Source organism: Silurus aristotelis, assembly GCF_946808225.1.
Source record: "Silurus aristotelis genome assembly, chromosome: 21".
NCBI lineage: Eukaryota > Metazoa > Chordata > Actinopteri > Siluriformes > Siluridae > Silurus > Silurus aristotelis.
In genome coordinates, this window is record NC_139594.1 from 14,554,760 (window position 1) to 14,574,605 (window position 19,846).

General features: G+C 37.9%; 2 protein-coding genes across 3 annotated transcripts; one reads left to right on the plus strand and one right to left on the minus strand.

The window, feature by feature from the left end:
- Positions 1-436: 436 nt before the first annotated feature.
- Positions 437-14,243, plus strand: laptm4b (lysosomal protein transmembrane 4 beta). Of its 2 annotated transcripts, none has more exons than XM_083523829.1 (7): positions 437-768; positions 4,470-4,587; positions 6,943-7,016; positions 7,812-7,934; positions 8,040-8,138; positions 9,216-9,311; positions 12,364-14,243. In XM_083523829.1, exons 1-7 carry the CDS (start codon positions 676-678, stop codon positions 12,424-12,426), a joined length of 666 nt encoding a protein of 221 aa, XP_083379955.1. In that variant the 5' UTR covers positions 437-675; the 3' UTR covers positions 12,427-14,243. The 2 variants fall into 2 exon arrangements, 1 of the variants encoding a protein (XP_083379955.1); XR_014530578.1 differs by lacking the exon at positions 12,364-14,243 and adding an exon at positions 10,717-11,660 and having other exon boundaries at positions 469-768; positions 9,216-10,338.
- Positions 14,244-16,604: 2,361 nt separating this feature from the next.
- Positions 16,605-19,544, minus strand: rpl30 (ribosomal protein L30). Its single transcript, XM_083523862.1, has 5 exons — positions 19,412-19,544; positions 19,250-19,296; positions 18,226-18,371; positions 16,877-17,007; positions 16,605-16,689 (listed from the first exon to the last, which is right to left on the minus strand). Exons 2-5 carry the CDS (start codon positions 19,268-19,270, stop codon positions 16,637-16,639), a joined length of 351 nt encoding a protein of 116 aa, XP_083379988.1. The 5' UTR covers positions 19,271-19,296; positions 19,412-19,544; the 3' UTR covers positions 16,605-16,636.
- Between the last annotated feature and the right edge of the window lie 302 nt (positions 19,545-19,846).

Sequence of the window (19,846 nt, forward strand, 5' to 3'; positions counted from 1 at the left end):
TTTTTTTTTAGAATGATCCTGACCACCGCAGACTGGGTTTTAGAGAATCAAGTCGTCTCGCCATCACAATTTGGGCTATGTCAACTCGTTTAAATCCTTACACTTGCCCATTTTTCCTGCTTCAAACACATCAACTTTGAGGACAAAATGCTGCCTAATAATGTCACTAATAGGTGCCATGATGAAGAGATAATCAGTGCTATTCACTTCACTGCTCATAAAGTGTATGTGTGTGTGAGTGAGTGGGAGTGTGACATTAAATTAAGATATTTCTGCAATTAAGAATCGTCCTTATTCATTCACAAATATATCTAAGGACTGCTTAGACAGATTGACTCATTCGTTTGTGGTTTTATTTATAGTTTAATATTCACTATATTCCCTATGGTGGATTATAAAGCTTTATCAAACTCTCTCACACACACACACACACACACACACACACACACTCAGAGAAGCAGCCATCACGTCCTGATCCTCGGTCAAATCCTCGCTGTCCGGTCACGTGACCAGGGGATGAGCTGAATTAATGCTGAGGCACACACACACACACACACACACACACACGGAGCCCTGAGAACACACGACGACGACGCTCTGGATGCTTCCAGTGTGAAGAACGCAGTGCACAGCGTCGCCATTACAGCCGTGGGAGCCTCGGTGTGAAGCAGGAAGATGATTTCTCCGTGGGACAGATGGTACACCACGAGCTGCTGCCTCTGCTGCCATGTCCGGACTGGCACCATTATCCTCGGAGTGTGGTACATGGTGAGTGACCTGGGTCTGTCTGTCTGTCTGTCTGTCTTCAGTGCGCGAGCTCCCGTTACAATACATAACCAAGGAGGTTCTCAGGGTTCAATGGAAAACAGGTTCAGACTCAAGAACATGATATTTTTGTTCATTTTGGAAAAAAACAGATTATTCCAGCAGCATGCTGTTGTTTATTCACTGCCCTCTAATGGTTGCTTTAACACACACACACACAAACACACACACACACACACACACACACACACACACACGAGCGGTAATTTTTTTTTTTTATATATATATATATATATATATATATATATATATATATATATTTATTTTTCATTTATTATTTAGAGCGGTGGCCATGCATGTTAATATATTTATTGCTCTAAACAAACAGACACACACACACACACACACACACACACACACACTGTATGTATTTTTGTTTTGGTCTAAATCGCACACACACACACACACACACACACACGCACACAGCTGTTAAAGCACCTTGAATACTCCTGCTGTTGTTGCCATTGTTACTGTTATTTATCTCCTTAAAGATTAAATGTTCATCTCCTGTACTCCATTCTTTTTCTCGGGGATTTTCATTTCTATTTCTTGCTGTATGTCTCTGTACATCCTGGGATATTTCATCATTCCTTTTCTCCTGTCCTGCACCCACCTTGAACAAGAAATGAACATCATCAGTTCCTCCAGTTCCTTTACTGTCCTGTTTTTTTAATCAAATTCAATAATAAAAATAAAAATAAATTATAGGTTGTAGGTGTATGTTTATTGTGAATTTAGGGTATATGAATTTTTTTATACATGCAATTTTACTCAGTAATTTTGTAATTATCAATAACAAATAAATATAAAATGTAAATACAAATTATTAATATAAATAATAAATAATTGTATAATTTTTTTTGCAAATGACAAATTAGATATATATTTGCATGGTTTTATTTAAGCCACCGTTTTTATTATTATATTACTGTATATATATATATATATATATATATATATATATATATATATATATATATATATATATATATATATATATATATATATAAATATCGTATTATTTTACAATTCATTTAGGTGTATAAAATGCATTTTAACATTATATAATTATTAATTTAAATCATTTTGGCACTTCAAATTAAAACAAGACTGAGATCATCCAGGATCGAATGTAATTGTAATAGTAGTAAATGTTCAGTGAAGTGTTCAGTAATTAAATTATTGTTGAGTAATTAAATATACGTGTTCTTTGAGAGTGATGTGCTTTTTATGTGGTCAGTCTGTTTCTTCCTCATACCATCTTTTCTCCTCTCTCTCTCTCTCTCTCTCTCTCTCTCTCTCTCTCTCTCTCTCTCTCTCTTCTCTCTCTCTCTCTCTCTCTCTCTCTCTCTCTGCCTAATATTGTGTTGGTCCCCTTTTTGCTGCCAAAACAGTCCTGACCCGTCGAGCATTAACTTCAGCACTTTGAGCTACAGTAGCTCATCTCTTGTTTTTCGTTTTCACAGTCACCACTGGCTCGCTCATTTGGGATAAACGTATAGGAATTGATTCATGATGCTAAAATGTATTGAAATTAATCGGAGTGTATTTGTTAAATCCTCTCATTAATCTGTTACATTGACTGAGATGTAAATTCTAAAGCAAATCATAGATACATAATGCATATTAAATATAATCTAAAAGAAAATTATTTCGGTAATAAAAACCTTTTGATGTCCTTAATTTATGAGGAAGTGATATCATGCAGATTCACTTGAGATTTCTTGCATTATTACTTCATTAATTACTCTGTAATTAATTCAATATTATTAATTAAAATATTTAATAAAAACTAATAGTTTAATACAAGAAATTCAGGAATCTTATTTGTATTTAATATACATTTATTTTTTATTATACTGTATAAATGCACCAGTTTTATTTGTATGAAATAAAATATTTATCTGTAGTTTTTGTAATTTAAATAAAACGGTCTAAATAGTATATGTAATCATATAAATGCACTTGGATTAATGTTATTAATCTCTTAATTGGAATTCATTTTTACAATATGTATAATTAAAATTATGTATTATATGTTTACATATAACTTTATATCATTTATTTATGTATAAAGTGTATAATTTCAGTTTTTGTAAAAATATATACTATACTATAAAGATTATAGTATATAAATGTGTGTGTGTGTGTGTGTGTGTGTGTGTGTGTGTGTGTGTGTGTGTGTATACGTTATGTATATATGTATATGTATGTTTTACATTAAGTACAAAGCCTGTTCATGTGTAATGAGAGGCGAAGGCATTAGTGACGTTACTCAGGTTTACTCAGTCGGGCGGAGCTGTCCAACAGTTCAGCTTCTTTTGTATGAGGACTACAGTTCAGCCTGTCTAATTGTTTGAGTATGAATCCATATGATGCATACATACAATGCATGTATAATGATTAATTATTAGGATCTAACACATTCTAATCAACAATCCACCAGATAAAAGCCATTTACATTTACTCATATTGCAGATGCTTTTATGAAGATGCCTTACAGATGAGACAGAGGTTGGGACTGAGCAGCAAAGGCTTTTGGTTTTGCTGTATGGCAGTACTGTGCCATTTTTTTAGCAGTATTGCAGAGTCTGAACTGCTGAAACACGGGGAAAAAAAAGACATTTTATTTTAGGATCATCTCATTCCTCCCACAGTTTCTCAGAGCATAATAAAGTGTAGCAGATATAGGAGGTTCGGTGAATCTCAATTACTAGATATGCAGTAACCTGTACATACATTCATCATTCATTCATTTTCTCCCGCTTATCCGTAATTCGGGTCACGGGGGCAGCAGTCTAAGCAGGCCCCCGCCTTCGACTGCTGCCCAATCCTCACAGCACCGTCCCTTACGGTCCCTGCTGCAGGTGGTGAGCCCAAGGGAAGGCGGCCCCACGTCACTCCGACGTCACGGACCTTGATATTTCCCTCGTAAAGGACCCTGTACATACATTACCTGGCCAAAATTTTGTGGACAGCTGATCACCACCTATATTTGATCCTTCAGTTAACTTTTACCTCAAGGTTAGAATTGTGGAATTTGTAAGGAAGTGGTAGCACAATGGGTAAGATCTTGGACTTCTGTTGAATGTGATTAGTTAAAATCCTAACACCATGATCGGGTGGTGTTGGGCCTTTGACCAAGGCCCCCAACTCTCAACTGCTCAGTTGTGTAAATGACATGATAGTAAGTTATGTTCACCAAATGCCATAAATTAATTGTCTGGAGTGCCTTCTTATACTATAACTTTAAGATTTTAGGGAACTAGGAAACCTAAGCATGTCAGTGCTCAAGTGTACAAAATCAGGTCTATGAAGATCTAGTTATCCAAGGTTGGAGTTGAGGAATTAAATCTTCAGCGCAGTGCCCTGACCTCTACCCAATGAATTTCACTCCAGGACTCCTAGCTGTACCTTAATAAGTCTCTGGACAAACCTTCAGAGCTTAAAAATCTAGTCAAAACCCCCCAAAACAGCAAAATAATCAGGCATCCACAACCTTTTGGTCATATAGTAGTGTGCTTAAGGATTAGCTTTTGTTCAAACAGACAGGTTCCTCTTTTATGTAATGTCTTAACTGATTCTCTAATCATCACTGTGCACCAGATTAACCATGCTTCCCCACCTGCCTCTCTCCTACGCAGCTCATCAATGCCGTGGTCCTGTTAATCCTGCTGTCTGCCCTAAACGACCCGGTGCAGTATCACTACCACCTCACCAGTGCTGAACTTGGCACAGATTTGGACGTCATGGATGATGCTAGTAAGTGAAAAATGTCATCTCAGCATATTTTACTTTCATACAAAGGGCTACACAACTTTCCCTCTAAGAAGTATACAGTGTTATACTAAATGTTCCCAGTGGTTTTGCATGTTCAGCAACTCATTAGGAAGAATATGCTTTCTCTTTTCTTTAATGTGAACAAATGTTGTGTGTAAAGATGTGCACAAGCCAAATAGGCTTTCGTTAAATATATACGTAACAATATCAGTGATGTTTTATATCTTAAAAAATACAATACATCATAAAGCAATCAGGTTTTACGTGTTAAAGCTGAATTAGGGCAGTCAGATTTACAGTTCAGGGTGATGCCCATTGGACCTTTTTATGTCTGGATTGTGTACAATCTACACTCCTCATGTTGTAAATGATTGCAGTTTATTTTTACCATCTATTTGCATAGGAAATATAGTAATAGTCTTCAATATTATGACAAAACCTCTTCCTTATTCTCTCCTGAATTTCTTAGTGTACAGTCAAATTTGAGGAAAAAAAAAAACACTGATCTGTTACAGGATGTAATATGGATGATATATGTACAGTGTGCTATAAACACACTGTACATACTGTACACTGTACACTGTACACTGTGTGCTTGGTATTTGATCACCCCATTCCACATTTAGTCCGTTTTTGCTATTATACAAACCTCCACTTTTTTGGAAGATGTTGCGGTGATTTGCGGAGATTTGTGCTCATTCAGCAAACAAGGGTTTTGGAAAAGTCAGGTACTGATGTGTTCAATACAACCGATATGGGGTTTTCTCCGGCCGATGACGATTTTTTTTCTCTCTGCAAAAGTAGCATCATATTTAACCAGTATATAATATAAAGATAGATTCAAAATAAATGATGAGAACTTAAAGCCTCAGACACATTGAGCTGACAGTCGGCCATCGGGGAATGTTAAGCGTTTTTTTGTTGGTCAGCTTTAGTTTTTTCTGCACCTTAGGCTCGAGTCGGACGGCATCAGCTGTTTTTCGGCGATTCTGCATGTTGAGCAGCTTTGGAGCTCGTCTTTGAGAAAAATAACTCGCTATTGAGCTCTGCAAATTAGCACAAGTGGGAAAAAAGGGAACACGCTTGTTGTCATTATTGTTCTTGTCTTTGCAACGAAGTAAACATCAGGAAAAAAAACTACATGAATCCGTTAGTAATGATCACGGCAGGTGGGAACAGTGTTTGCTTTTATATATTTACAGTTCTAGCTCTTCTGTTTTCCCAGTTTATATGCGGAATACAGAATACTGCCACCTGCTGGTATGTTCTCTCACGTAAGCGCAGAACAGATTCGCCTGCCTAATAATCGGCCCAATTCTCCGATTCATCGGTTGTCCGATCAATTGGTCGACCTCTATTCAATAGGGTTGAGTTTAGAGCTCTATAGCAGGTCATTCAAGATCTTCAACTCCAACCCATATGAAGCATATCTTCAGCAGCAGCATTGTCATGCTGGAACGGATTTGTGTCTTTTATTTAAAGTGAAGGTAAAATTTAATGCTTCCTCATCCAATTGTGTTCCTATAACTTTGTGGCAAATGTAGTTTTTAGCTATATACAGTACAGACCAAAAGTTTGGACACACCTTCTCATTCAAAGAGTTTTCTTTATTTTCATGACTATGAAAATTGTAGATTCACACTGAAGGCATCAAAACTATGAATTAACACATGTGGAATTATATATGGAATTATATACATAACAAAAAATTGGGAAACAACTGAAAAATGTCATATTCTAGGTTCTTCAAAGTAGCCACCTTTTGCTTTGATTACTGCTTTGCACACTCTTGGCATTCTCTTGATGAGCTTCAAGAAGTAGTCACCTGAAATGGTCTTCCAACAGTCTTGAAGGAGTTCCCAGAGAGATGCTTGGCACTTGTTGGCCCTTTTGCCTTCACTCTGCGGTCCAGCTCACCCCAAACCATCTCGATTGGGTTCAGGTCCGGTGACTGTGGAGGCCAGGTCATCTGGCACAGCACCCCATCACTCTCCTTCTTGGTCAAATAGCCCTTGATGCCTTCAGTGTGACTCTACAATTTTCATAGTCATGAAAATAAAGAAAACTCTTTGAATGAGAAGGTGTGTCCAAACTTTTGGTCTGTACTGTATATATGGTATACATCTTTTTTTTTGTGTGAAATATTTTATTCTTAATTTGAAAATGTAAGGTAAATAATGTGACTTTAGGTTTATTAATAATGAGTCAGGATCAGTCATAATCATATGCATTCATTAAACTGAACTCTTTATACCTGTAAATCTAAAACAGCAAAAGGAGGATTTCTGCCTCTTGACCTGGAAGGAATTTGATCTTAACCTGGTTTTCTCTCTACAGACATGTGCATCGCTGCTGCAATTTCCCTGCTGATGATACTGATTTGTGGGATGGCCGCCTACGGTGCTTATAAGGTACAGCTGCATTATCCATAATAAAAGTAAATGAGGTAATTACAAAATAGTACCTTTAACCTTTACATTACACCTGTACATTATTTCTTTAGTCTTATAAATATCCTGTGTACATTTAGATTTTTTTTAGAATTTGCATTTAAACTATATCGTCTTAGCATTACGAGAATAAAGCGTCGAGCACGACGGTGTTCAACTCCTTCAGGGTTGATTTCTTCGATCATCATCCTCATAGTCTCTTGAGGAACAACATATCTTTTTCGATTAAGCTTCCTAAAATAACCACTGCAGTGAACGTTTGCTAATTCCAACTCCATGCTGATGCACCAAAAGACAAAGAATTTCCTTATTGCTAAATCCTAACCTAAAGTAAGATTTAACCAAATCATCCACATCCATCGTATGCGAAACAGATATGCGAAACGTCTTTTGCAATTCTATTACCTCTTTAATTTCATTTTGCTTTTCAATTTCATATGACTTTATTCTCAAAATATTGTGACTGTATTCTCATTATTTAGACTCCATTCCCATCATTTAGATTATGTTATTAATATATTTTGACTTTATTCTCGAAATGTGGACTTTATTCGCATAATCCCTTTATTGATTCGTTTTAACGTGCCACTAAAACACTGTTGTATTTTTTTTAATACTTTCGTCTGTTTTTATTTTTTGTTCCCGTGATTGTTTCTTCATTAAGTTTCCTTTATTGTGTTTTTTTTTAATTATTAAATCTTTATGTATTATAATTAATATATACATAAATAATCCACATGAATCCTTTCTTTACAGCAACATGCTGCTTGGATTATTCCATTTTTCTGCTACCAAATCTTTGACTTTGCCCTCAACACCCTGGTAGCAATAAGTGTCATGGTTTACCCGAACACTATTCAGGATTACCTTGAGCAACTGGTAGGGAACACTTTCAAAAAAATTTTTTGGTCTTTAAATATTTATTCTTGCTACTGACCAGGTATTTTAGTATCATTGTGAAACGGTTGCTTGTGTTTTAAACAGCCTGGGACCTTTCCATACAAAGAGGACTTGATGTCCACCAACAACATATGCCTAGTGTTCGCTGTACTCATCTTCATTGGCTGTATCCTGGCTTTTAAGGTAAATGCGGTGGAATTGGTGAAATTTGACACCAGACCCAGTGACACCATTTCCAGTACACTCCCCAGCGTAACATGATATTTTACAATAAGGGTACACAGTTACACTGAATACCTGACATTTCGCGGCCATTAATTTTCAATGCGGCGTCTTTAGAACCTCTCAGAGGGATCGGAGAGTAGCGAGAACCTGACACTCTGTGGAAAATTTGGAGTTGGATTAAACTCCATGCAAATTAGACGCGGAAAATATGAAACGTCCGAACGTCTCTCCAGAGCCAAGTGTCCAGCTTCAAATAATGTCCCGTGTGGATGGTTTCCTATGCTGTGCATATTTTCCTTCAAGATTTTTGCAGCATGAGTGCAGTTTAGTTTCTAGCTAAAAACAATTCTGAATCCAGTCTTAATGTGATGTAGTGCCTACAATGTAGAATCGATACAATAGCAGCACGCAGTCTGACGTTGGTTCAAGTTGTAAACTACATGAATGTCCTTACTGGAGTGTAGGAGAACAAATAATGAACTAACTTTGTCATTGTGTACAGTGTTAAGCATGTTTTATTACCAATATACCAAATATTTTGGTATTGCAGGACATTGCAGAATTGAATGCTCCAGTTACATACTTGCCACATCATGTCCGAGAGGTCACTTAGGTGTTTCACATTCTGTACCCAATGCCAATTCTGGTGTACGATAGACTTTTCATAGCTGTAGCAACATCCACGGTTGATTATGTTACTATGTATTGCAAGGCTAGATTGTCTCATGATCAGTGGTGGACAAAGTAGAGATACAGTCTGTAAAATGACACGAAAAGAGTAAAACTGCTCCCTTTTTAACTTTCACTTGAGCAAAAATACTTGAGCCGAGTGCTTGACCAGTTTTTAATCTGAATTCACAAAAGAGTGAAAAGTATGGTATTTGACTTTAAAATGTAGTGAAGTCACAGTCAAAGTCTCCTCAATTGGAAATACTTACTTTGCTTTGTTACTGTCCACCACTGTAATGGCATTTTTATACATTGTATGTTATCATAATGTTGGAAAGTGATACCATGTTGTTATTTATTTGCCAGGCGTACCTGATAGCCTGTGTGTGGAACTGCTACAGATATGTTAGTGGAAGAGGCACCACAGAGGTCCTGGTTTATGTCACCACTAATGATACAACCGTAAGTCAAGGACAATTTACTGTCATTTTGCAAGTAATGTGTCCTGCTATTTTTTTACTTGGAGCACATTTTGTTCCATTTTGACACTGGATGAGTCCAAACCAGAACGAGACCAATAAATTTTTTTATGAAATAACGGAAATGTCTGAATATTTAGATGTTTTTGAGCTTTTGTTGATTAATAAAAGGAACCCTAAGGTGTGTAAGGTAATGTAAACTACACTATATGCACAAAAGTATTGGGACACTTGACTGTTCCCACATTGTTGGACAATTTTATAGGATGTATTTGGATTCAGAGGCAGTAAATTTTCCCTTCACTTGAACATAGAGACCCAAATCTGTTCCAGCATGACAATGTACCTGTGCACATAAACATCTTGATGAAGATATGCTTTACATTGGTTGAAGTGGAAGATCTTGTGCGGCCTGCTTTAGAGCTCTGACCTCAACCCTGTTGAACACCTTCGGGGTGAGTGTGTACGCTGACTGCACCTCAGACCTCCGAACCTCAACCTGATCAATACAGCACTTGTGGCTGAATGAGCACGAATCTCCAAAATCTAGTGGAACATCTACCCAGAAGAGCGGAGATTTTTATAACAGTCTTGCACGCGATGCACTTTATGTGTCTAGGACAACTTACTTAGTCCTTAGCTCTATGATCTGTTATGTAGCTAAATGTTGTGTTGTGTAGCTCTATGTTTTTTGTAGCACCAGGGTTCTGGAGTAACGTCTCGTTTCACTGTGAACTGCTTCAGCTATATATGGCTTAAATGACAATAATGACAATTAAGCAAATGGGCACTGAATGTGGAATGGGATGTTCAGGGTTTTTTTTTTTTTTATAGCTGGCGCAGTACACAGTGAAATAAAACAACGTTCCTCCAGAACCCTGTTGCTACATAAAACAACATAAAGCTACATCACAGAAGTGTCCTCGCCACATAAAGTGCAGCCTGGTGCAGACAGTGCAAGACAGACAGTGCAAAGACAATACGGGACAGTGCAAAGACAATACAGGACAGTGCAAAGACAATACAGGACAGTGCAAAGACAATACAGGACAGTGCAAAGACAATACAGGACAGTGCAAGACAATACAGGACAGTGCAAGACAATACAGGACAGGACAGTGCAAGACAACACAAGACAGTGCAGGACAAATACACAAAAACACAAACTAGTGCCGCCAGTAAACCTGTTGTATATCACACACTGCGGTAAGTAAAAGAGAACTGAGTACAGGCGTGAACATTGTAATTAAACGAAAATGTAAACAAAATGTTGTGCAAAAGAGCAATAGCAGCAGTCACAAAAAAAGATGTGCAAAAACAGCATGTAAACAGTTTGTAGTAATGAGGTGATGAAATTCGAGTGGTGCTGAAGACATGGATGTGTGAAGTTAATACGATTGTGTGTGTTGAGTCCGTAAGTAATAGTATACAAATACAGTACTGCAATAATAAATCATTACAATGAAATGCTGAAGCCTAGCACCTGCCAAACTTAAATTTTTTAGGTTCTGCCTGTCTTGTTGAAAAAGTATAGCGTTTAATTACTGAATATGGAGTCACCCAGTTTCCAGTTTTAAAGGGTTTTGGATTTATCGAGTGTCTCCTTGAGTCATGTGTGGTGTTGAGTCAGTATGACATGAGTGTTAAGCAATGTCTAGTACTTTTCTTTCTGCTCTTGCTTCATCAGAATTACTGGATGGTCATGATTTAATATTCGCTCTGTAAAGGACATGGGTGTTGGTTGTGTTAGATATGTTTCACTGCTGCTCTGGATTGTTATTGAATTCCAATGAAAAGCAGGGATTTTCTCGCTCTTTGGCTCATACCCCATTATATAACCAGACTTTATTGTCCAGGTTCCTTTAATACCCTTTCAGACAAACTCTGGAGATTAAATTAGGATCCGCTTAGAATGTGTACTTCAAATTAGCCCTTCTTTTATAACAGATTTATAGACGCTTGCATAAGTTACCCACCCCCTACCTCCTTTCCACATCCTGTATTGTCAAACCCTTGCGATAAAATGGATTGAATGCCATGATTCGACAAAAATTATACTGTAATGTGTGTGATTGCTTGAGTATTCATCCCTGTTGCTATGAAACCCCGCAAATGCAAATCAACAGAAGTTGCTGATGGGTGATTAGTTGAATGTCGTTAATGTACGTGCGATCGAAAGGGTCACATGATTCAAGATTTTTATGTGCCACCAACATGGTTATATATAGAGTACAACTTGTAGTGTTAGCAATTTGTGCATTAGATGAAAGGGACTTTAAATATTTGACAATATGAGACAATATGAGAAAGTATGAGAAAATCTAATAAAAAAGAAAATATAAGAACATGTATTAGATAATGAAAAAGTGTTTCTATAGTGCAAATACAAAAGTATGGTATGTGCTTTTTGGGCATCGCATTCCACATTTAGACCCAATTTGCTTATAATTCCCTCCACTCTTCTGGAAAGATGTTCCTCTAGATTTTGGAGTGTGCTTGTGGACATTTGTGTTCATCAGCCACAAGGGTGTTAGTAAAGTCAGGTACTGATGTAGGTAAGTTGAGAAGACCTGAGATCAGAGGTCTATAGCAGGCCACTCAAGATCTTACTCTCCAAACCGTGTAAACCATATCTTCATGGAGCTTGCTTTGAACAAAGGGGCACAGGACAGGACAGGTTTGGTTTTTCAAGATCAAGTGAACGAAAAATGTTTTTGTACCGAATCCAAAGATGTCCTATACTGTTGTGTGCAAAGTACAAAAATGCAATAAGATATGACAATAATAAACCATAAAGCTTACCTGTCCTTGGAAGTAAACATGAAAGATGGCATTAATCAGAGAAGCAACCAGTAGGCAAAGTGTATCGCTCACCAGGATGCTACCACCACCATGCTTCAGCACAGGACATAGGGGGAGGGTTTATGTATTCAATGCCTTGTAAGGTGTCTGGGTTAGGGCTAACCCTAACCCTAAATACCCACATGAAGAACTACATGGAAATCGTGCTCACATTTTTTTTTTTTTCTTCCCAGGTGCTGCTTCCATCCTACGAAGAGGTTGTCGCAATTCCACCGAAAAAGCCGCCCCCTGAGTAAATCTCAGCCTAAGACAGATGTCTTTTTCTCTCAGACTCCTTCAATCTTCTCCCTAAATATCCTCCAAAGAAAAAATCTTTCTTCTTCTGTCAGTGTTTCCTATTCCCCTACTCAAGCCTTTAAATTTTTACTCTGTCAGTGTCGTCTCTATCCTTTTGTTCCCTAAAGGCACTCACACTCCCCTCCATGAGTCTTCTTAGCCTTTCCCGGCAGCCCAGTGCTGCGTGTCGGCTCCAATTTGGATTTGCACTTCCAGAGTTCAGTGATTCTGCACAGCACTGACCTCTCCCCTTTTTAAAAAAAAGAAAAGAAAAGAATGAAATACTGTGAACTTCTCAGCCCTGCTCTCGGCCACTGAAACGCCTGACCTGTTTTCAAATAAGGCAGGTCGTAATAAACACACAAATTACTTACGAGCACCTTTCCCAGGAACCTCAAGAATGTGGCAGGCAGGGTAATATGTATTAAACATTACCAAAAAAACTCTTTCAAAAGATCCCAAATGACCAGTTTACATCAAGTTTATATCAACCGCAGGCAATATTTATTCCAAATCAATCATGGGGGGAATTTTTTGTGTATTCCAGATTTCAGAAAAATATATCGTGTGTATAGTTACATGAAAAAAAAAATCATACAAGCAAGTTTAAATGTGAAAGTAATCTAGTCATTGTCACATTACCTTCATTTCCTTTTATATCTCAGACTATAGCTATTTCCATGCACAGCCCTGTATTGCTGAATTGATTCAAAACCCTCACATCCAGTGGCTACTGATCCTATGCACAAGTCGCCACGTCGTCTTTTTTTTGCACTTAAGTCTTAATAATTCATGTCGTAGGTGCTGTAATAGATAACGAAGGCGAGTTAGACTGTATGTAGCACAGTACCATAATAGTAGTATTGCTAGCACGCAGCCCCGTATGGGTCTGAATATTCGAGTGAAATAAAAAAACTCCTGAAGTCTTCCCTTAGATTAATACTTAATCGCTTAAGATTTGAACCTGAATCTGTTAATGTTATATAAAGATCTATGCAACGACTGTGCGGAATTGTGCGATACTGTACCACCTTTTAACCCATGAAGCCTGCGTTCTCAATGCTCTGTGCTCGCAGTATCATATTCCTCAAATTTGGCGTTTTCTACTTACCAATTATTTCGAATGGGTTCAGTTTTGGAGAGGATTTGTATCATCATTCATTTGTAGATTTCCTGCTTGATTGATGTTCCTTTAGGCAGCAATGGAAGAGAATTGTGTGTAGAAATATTGTGTAGAAATAGGGACAAAAAGTCTTACAAACTTATTAACAAACTCTAGAAACCAACTGTTTTTCTGTAGTTGCTACATTTTTTATACATTCAGTGCATCCCGTCTTTCAGAGATCGGAAACTTTGTAAAGCAGTAGCTGAATCCCCATTTTGCCTTGTTACGTCGTCTATACAGAGCTTTGGGTCGTAAAATGGTAAAATATCGCGATGAACAACCTGCAGTTAACACATTTGCTGTATCTGCACAGTTCTGGCTGTTTGTTGTTTTTTTTTCTCGTCATGAAGCAATTCATTATTAAGATTCAATCATTTTGTGATGTAATGTGTTTAGATTTCTAAAATCAAACATAACGTAATCCAATCGATCACCAGAGTGTTTCCCGAGCGAGTAACATGTTTATTTAGAAAAAAAAGAAGAATTTCGCATTTCTTACTGGTTTCTACTGTTGGTTGTATGTTTTGTCTGTAATTGAGGTGATTCGAACTCGACGTTTTATCAGCTGCAACATTTGTACCGAACAGTTAAATTAAAGGATTCTCATGTCGAGATGGTGGATTTTCACTTAACTTGATTGCGCACACACAGCCAGTGTCGGGGTGTAAAGGGTTGCCCAACTGGAATCTTCACTGCTTCTCGGGATTAATCCTGAGCTCGGGTTACATACCCCGTGTTCCCGGGATACGTTCCGTATTCAGCACAGCCCTGACCAGTATAAAGTGCTTTACTGAGCATTACAGAAAACACAGAGAGAAAAAAATATGTTGTTCCAGTATATCATTTCCTCTATTAACTACATCGCTCTCACATAAATCTCTATCTGATCTAGTGGTAAAGACCCCCCACATCTCAAAGATTACCCACAATCCCTTCAGGATGTCTGACTTATTTTGCATCTATACAATAATATGATTTGTGTCCACTTAAATATAACAAAAGCCGCTTTTCTGTCTCTTATCTTACATCGAGGAACAGAGCCGTGAACAGATATGTACAGGAAATGATCTCGAAACGTGAGATGGCATTAGAGATGTTCTTACTTGCTTACTGTCCTGCTTTTATGTGCACAACTAGGTCAGCTTTAATCATGCGTGAGTCAGAGCAAATATAACAAGGCCCGATCTACAACTTTGGATGATGCTTTGCAATATGACTTCATATTTTATCATTGCACATCGTTACTAATTTGTCCTCATTAATGCCTCCCCAGGATACACAATATGGACAAAAGTTTGTGGAGCATGAGCTTTGGATGGAACATCTCATTTCACATTTAATCCCCATTTGCTGTTATAATAACCTCCACTATTCTGGGAACACGGTGTTCATAAAGTCAGGTACTGATGAAGGTGAGGTCCTCTGGGGTGCAGTCAGCGCTCCAATTCATCTCAAAGGTGTTCAGTAGGGTTGAGGTGAAAGATCTATAGCATGCCACTCAACATCAACTCCAACCCATGTAAAGTATAGCTACATGGAGCTGAATTTGTCATGCTGGTACTCGTATCCTAGTTCAAGTGAAGGGAAAATTTCATACTACTGCATCCAGAGACATTCTATACAATTTTTGTGGTAACAGTTTGAAAAACCACATATGGCTTTAAAAGTCTATTGTCCCAACACGCTGGTCCACTTAGAGATCAGTCATTTACTGTTCTATTGCATTGCACTATGTGCTGCTATTTGCCCTTGCTGTTAGCTTTTTTAAGGCACATGAAGAGCCTGCTTGCTAAAGGCATGTCCTGTGTGCTATCTGCACTCAGCTGTTTTTTATTTCACACCAGTCAGCAGAGCCAGCCAAGGTTGCATCAACATCGAAGTAATCACGTGACCAAAAACTGCATTAATACGAGTGAGAAACATCCTTCTGTGTGGCATAAACACCATTTCAGTGAACTATTTTCTTTCAATCTGTGGGACAGAACCTTTAAAAAGTAAATCATTTAATACTCGTGATGCAGGGTTCAATTATGATGTTACAGTCGAAACCCAAAGTAACGATAAGGGCTGCTGTTTTATCATTGTACATACACAAAATGTTTTTTATGGGGAACTTATACGTTTCACTACGTAGCATTTGGTTTACAAGTCAGACTTCCAGGATGAGGGTGCTTAAAAAAAAAAAAAGCTCCAAAGTATTAAACAATTATCTTAACAAAAATGCATGAAACTTGCATTATACAGACAACTTTCTGGACACCTGCCCCTGCAATTCTTATGTGCTTTTTAAACATCACATTCCACATTTTTTACCCATTTAGTGTTATAAGAACCTCCACTCTTCAGGGAAGATTTCCCACTAAATTAAGATTTGTGCTCATTCAGCTACAAGGAAGTCAGGTACTGATGTGAGGTCACATAGCAGGTCACTGAAGAACCTTCACACTTTTCCAACACAATCTAAACATACCTTCAAGGAGCTTTGTGCAGCGTCAGAACACTTCAAACACTTGCTGAATTAGTCAAAAAAAAAAAACCCACCGCACAACAAATAAATGGGGGAATTATTTCTCTTTTGTCTTATGGATAGAGGTTTTGTATTCATGGATTAAAAAAAAAAAAAGCTCTGTATAATAATCTTCTTTGCAACGTGCATGCCTGCAGAGAAATCAGTTATTAGCTCCATCAAGTGTGCTGGAATGACAGATGCAAAGTGGAAAAAATTGCAAACAGAATGAACTTCTACATGAGCCTGCTGATGAAGGCACATGGAGACCCAGGAGACAAACGCTAGGGATTATAGAAATATGTTCCCTGAGCAATAGTGTTAATCCAGACTTCTTTACTCATCCTCACTCAAACTGTGAATCTCTTTTTACATTCTAGTGAGCCATGAAGTGATAAAGGGAAGGGAATAATTAAAGAAATGAAAACCCCCGATATGTGTATAATGCAAATAAACACAAACATCAATTTATTTTAACCATATTTATTTATAAATGGCTCTACTTCTCGCCCTGCTGTTGGTCCGGCATGCTTCTGATGATATCTGAATCGCCTGTGAAGAGAAGATGCAGAACAAATCCAAGTCAAACCTTTGTAGATGCTGTACGGTAATGTTCTACATGGCACTGGTCATTGGAAAAAGGTTTAGGCACAAACACTACACGAATCCTTTGCCAGACAGTTGATGCTGCGGAAAATGAGTGCTTCGTATTACTGAGTATGAGCTGACATTTACGTACCGGGGTCGATGATGGCCAGTGTGCACACCCTGTAGTATTTACCACAGGCTGTGCCAAGCTCAATGTTGTTTCCACTGTAGTGGTGGACACCGGTCTTGGCCAACATGGCGTAGTACTCGATTTCTGATTTCCTGGAAAAAGAAAAACAACCAGACTGTTGACTTGTACTGAAGACGGGGGCCAGACTGAAATTTCTACAGCTTATTTCACGCACATGCAACAATCTATAAATATAGCTACAAAGCCAAAAACCACCTGTAGCTAATGCACGTCCTGTTAGCGCAACTCAATTGGATTGCTAGAAGCAAGACTCGGATCAAAAACTTCAACAATGTCTTTCACAACAAAAAATAAACACACACACACATATATTTATATATATAATTATAGCATCACATCTTTATTCAAAATACACCTTGCATAGTCTAATTACTGTTAATAGCAATTATTAAGTTTTAATTTATATTAAGTTTATATAAAAACTCCTTGGCTGCATAAATACAACTACAAAAGTAGTATGATGTAAAATCTCAGTGGTGGTGGAACATCTGGTCTAATCTCATCTGAGTTTAAGACCATCCTTTCTTAATGAATTCATCATCAACCATTCAAGCCATTACTCAAAACATGTAATACCCAGGACTAATATCCTGATAAAACTTTACTACACAAAACTAAGTGTGAGAGAAACAGACCAGTGGGCAGAAGGACATCTGAACAGTAGTTTTAATTCTGCACAGCTCATTTTTACTTCCTAAAAGTAATTATTTTTCATGTCTTGATTTTAAAAGGAGGCTCCAAAACAAATAATACTGAAATGCCAAAATCATGAATGTAACACTGAAGGATATTTGAGTGGTTAGCTATTATTGTAGACTGGGGAACATGTAATCCTCAATTTCAGCACAACAAATCACAGGGCTCGAATAATCTTTTTACAGCAAAAATAAGAGATAAATTCTATAACATGGTTCTGATGTCTGCATTCTGTCTGGAGATCATTATCCAAGGCCTGGATGAAGAACAGTGGTCATATACTTGCACCTAATTCCGTATTTCATCTGATATCTTCACATCTGGTCAGATTTTAGGTTAAATTTCATACAAGGTGGTTGTGTGTGTACTCAGTCAGATTGCTAGAATAATGTTTGAAGTCTTCAGATGATTGACGAGGTGCTGATTTAAATCCATGCTGTATTATTTAAAGGAAAGGCAGGGTACGACGTGTGAGCTTAATGAGAAATGCGTTTGCTTCTTGTTCGCAACCCCGGATTTACTGCAGGCTTTCTTCAAATAAACCTCCACAACTACAAAATATAAATTCATCTGATGAATGTAGGTGTAGATACCTCAGAGCAGGGCAGTTGTTGGCCAGGATGACCAGCTTGGCTTTGCCCTGGCGGATCATCTTCTGTGACTGCTTGTATCCCAGGACATATTTCCCACTCTTCATCACCAGCTGCAGTCTGGAGTTGATTGACTCCAAGGACTTTTTCTGTCAAGCAAAAACCACACAAAAACATCATCATCCTGTAAAGCACACATTCCCAACCCTTGTCCTATACAATTCAAGAAATTTCCACACCTCACTCATCCCCATAAAGACTTCACTATGGATAATGTAAAAAAATGTTTTGCTTGTGAACGCAAACTCCAGCTGTCAGTCAGTTCAATGAATCGAATCATTCGCTCACAATACATTAACTCTTTCCTTCTAACCGGATATAAAGTGTTGCATTTTATACCTTCGATTTAAGCAACTAAAAAAATGGACAGGCCATCTACATTTATTGTTAATATTGATCTTTTCCAATACAATACAACAACCATCAACAACCTTGTTAGGATTGGACTTTAGAGCACGAAAAACACACCAATGTTATAAATATGTGCTATAACATTTTTGATATCAGTAAGAAAAAATATAAAGAGAGAAATTCAATGACTGATTTATGAAGTACGTTTCAAGATATATCTGATTAATAATCCATGCACGTTAGTCTAGACGTCTAGACACATATGAATTCTAATATAAATATAGATTGTTTTTTATATGTTACAGGATGCTTTAACATGTATAGAACCCAAAATTCAGACTTTTATTGAAATAAACCCGACCCTCAGCCAGTCTCATGCTGAACCCAGGCATATGTGCTGGTGCTCTATGTACACTTTGATGTAGTTTAATAGCGATCAGCAGTTTTTACTGAAACTACATCACAAGCTTAAACATTTTCACGGCTCATTCACCCACTAAACACGACACCAACGTGAACAAGTCCATTAAATGTCTATAAATAAAACCCGAGGCCTCGCCGTGTCACTTCCACGTGAAAGCGGGCGCCATGCAGCAGCAGCGCCTCCCAGACTCACCGTTTTCTTTGCGGCCACCATTTTCGTTTCAGTCCGTTCCGGCCAACCTGCGGACCAAAACAAGACAAATAAACTCTCCTTTTCGAAACAGAACCAAAAGCAGGTACAGGACGCGCCTCCACACGCGCTATTTTCTTAAATCTTTAGTAGAGCCGAACTTACTGCCTGGTTCACTCCAAGATGGCCTCGTAGAGAAAGGATTTCCCAGAGTGCCCCGCGCGCGTAAACCGCAAACCTGTTATCGCGAGAGCGCGGCCTGCTTCAGGCCGAGTTTCAAACCACTCGATGTTCACTCCATCTGCGCACTATAAGTAAGAAAGCAGTCGCTCTATAAAATGCACTATGGAGTTAAAGAATACGCATTTGGGATATACTTCGATGTTCTTTACACCGAGAGCACTTGGTACTCAGTAGTGATTGGAAGATCGAATCGTTATAGTGACTTGTTTGAATCTCAAAATGAATGAATCTTTATTTAGTTATTTAATTAGACTCCTTACTATATATGTGTATGTATTTATATACACACAAACTTCTTTTTCTGCTTTCGGCTGCTCCCATTAGGGGTCGCCACAGCGGATCATACGTCTCCACACC

What these genes read in the sequence shown, in the direction of transcription:
- rpl30 (XM_083523862.1), bottom strand. Translation starts at nt 19,270, where the DNA reads ATGGTGGCCGCAAAGAAAACG. An exon ending in TGGTGGCCGCAAAGAAAACG is followed by an intron (nt 18,372 to 19,249) that starts GTGAGTCTGGGA and finishes TTTGCTTGACAG; the next exon opens with AAAAAGTCCTTGGAGTCAAT. An exon ending in AACAACTGCCCTGCTCTGAG is followed by an intron (nt 17,008 to 18,225) that starts GTATCTACACCT and finishes TTCTTTTTCCAG; the next exon opens with GAAATCAGAAATCGAGTACT.
- laptm4b (XM_083523829.1), top strand. Translation starts at nt 676, where the DNA reads ATGATTTCTCCGTGGGACAGATGGTACACCACGAGCTGCTGCCTCTGC. An exon ending in CCGCCTACGGTGCTTATAAG is followed by an intron (nt 7,017 to 7,811) that starts GTACAGCTGCAT and finishes CTTTCTTTACAG; the next exon opens with CAACATGCTGCTTGGATTAT. An exon ending in TCACCACTAATGATACAACC is followed by an intron (nt 9,312 to 12,363) that starts GTAAGTCAAGGA and finishes TTTTCTTCCCAG; the next exon opens with GTGCTGCTTCCATCCTACGA.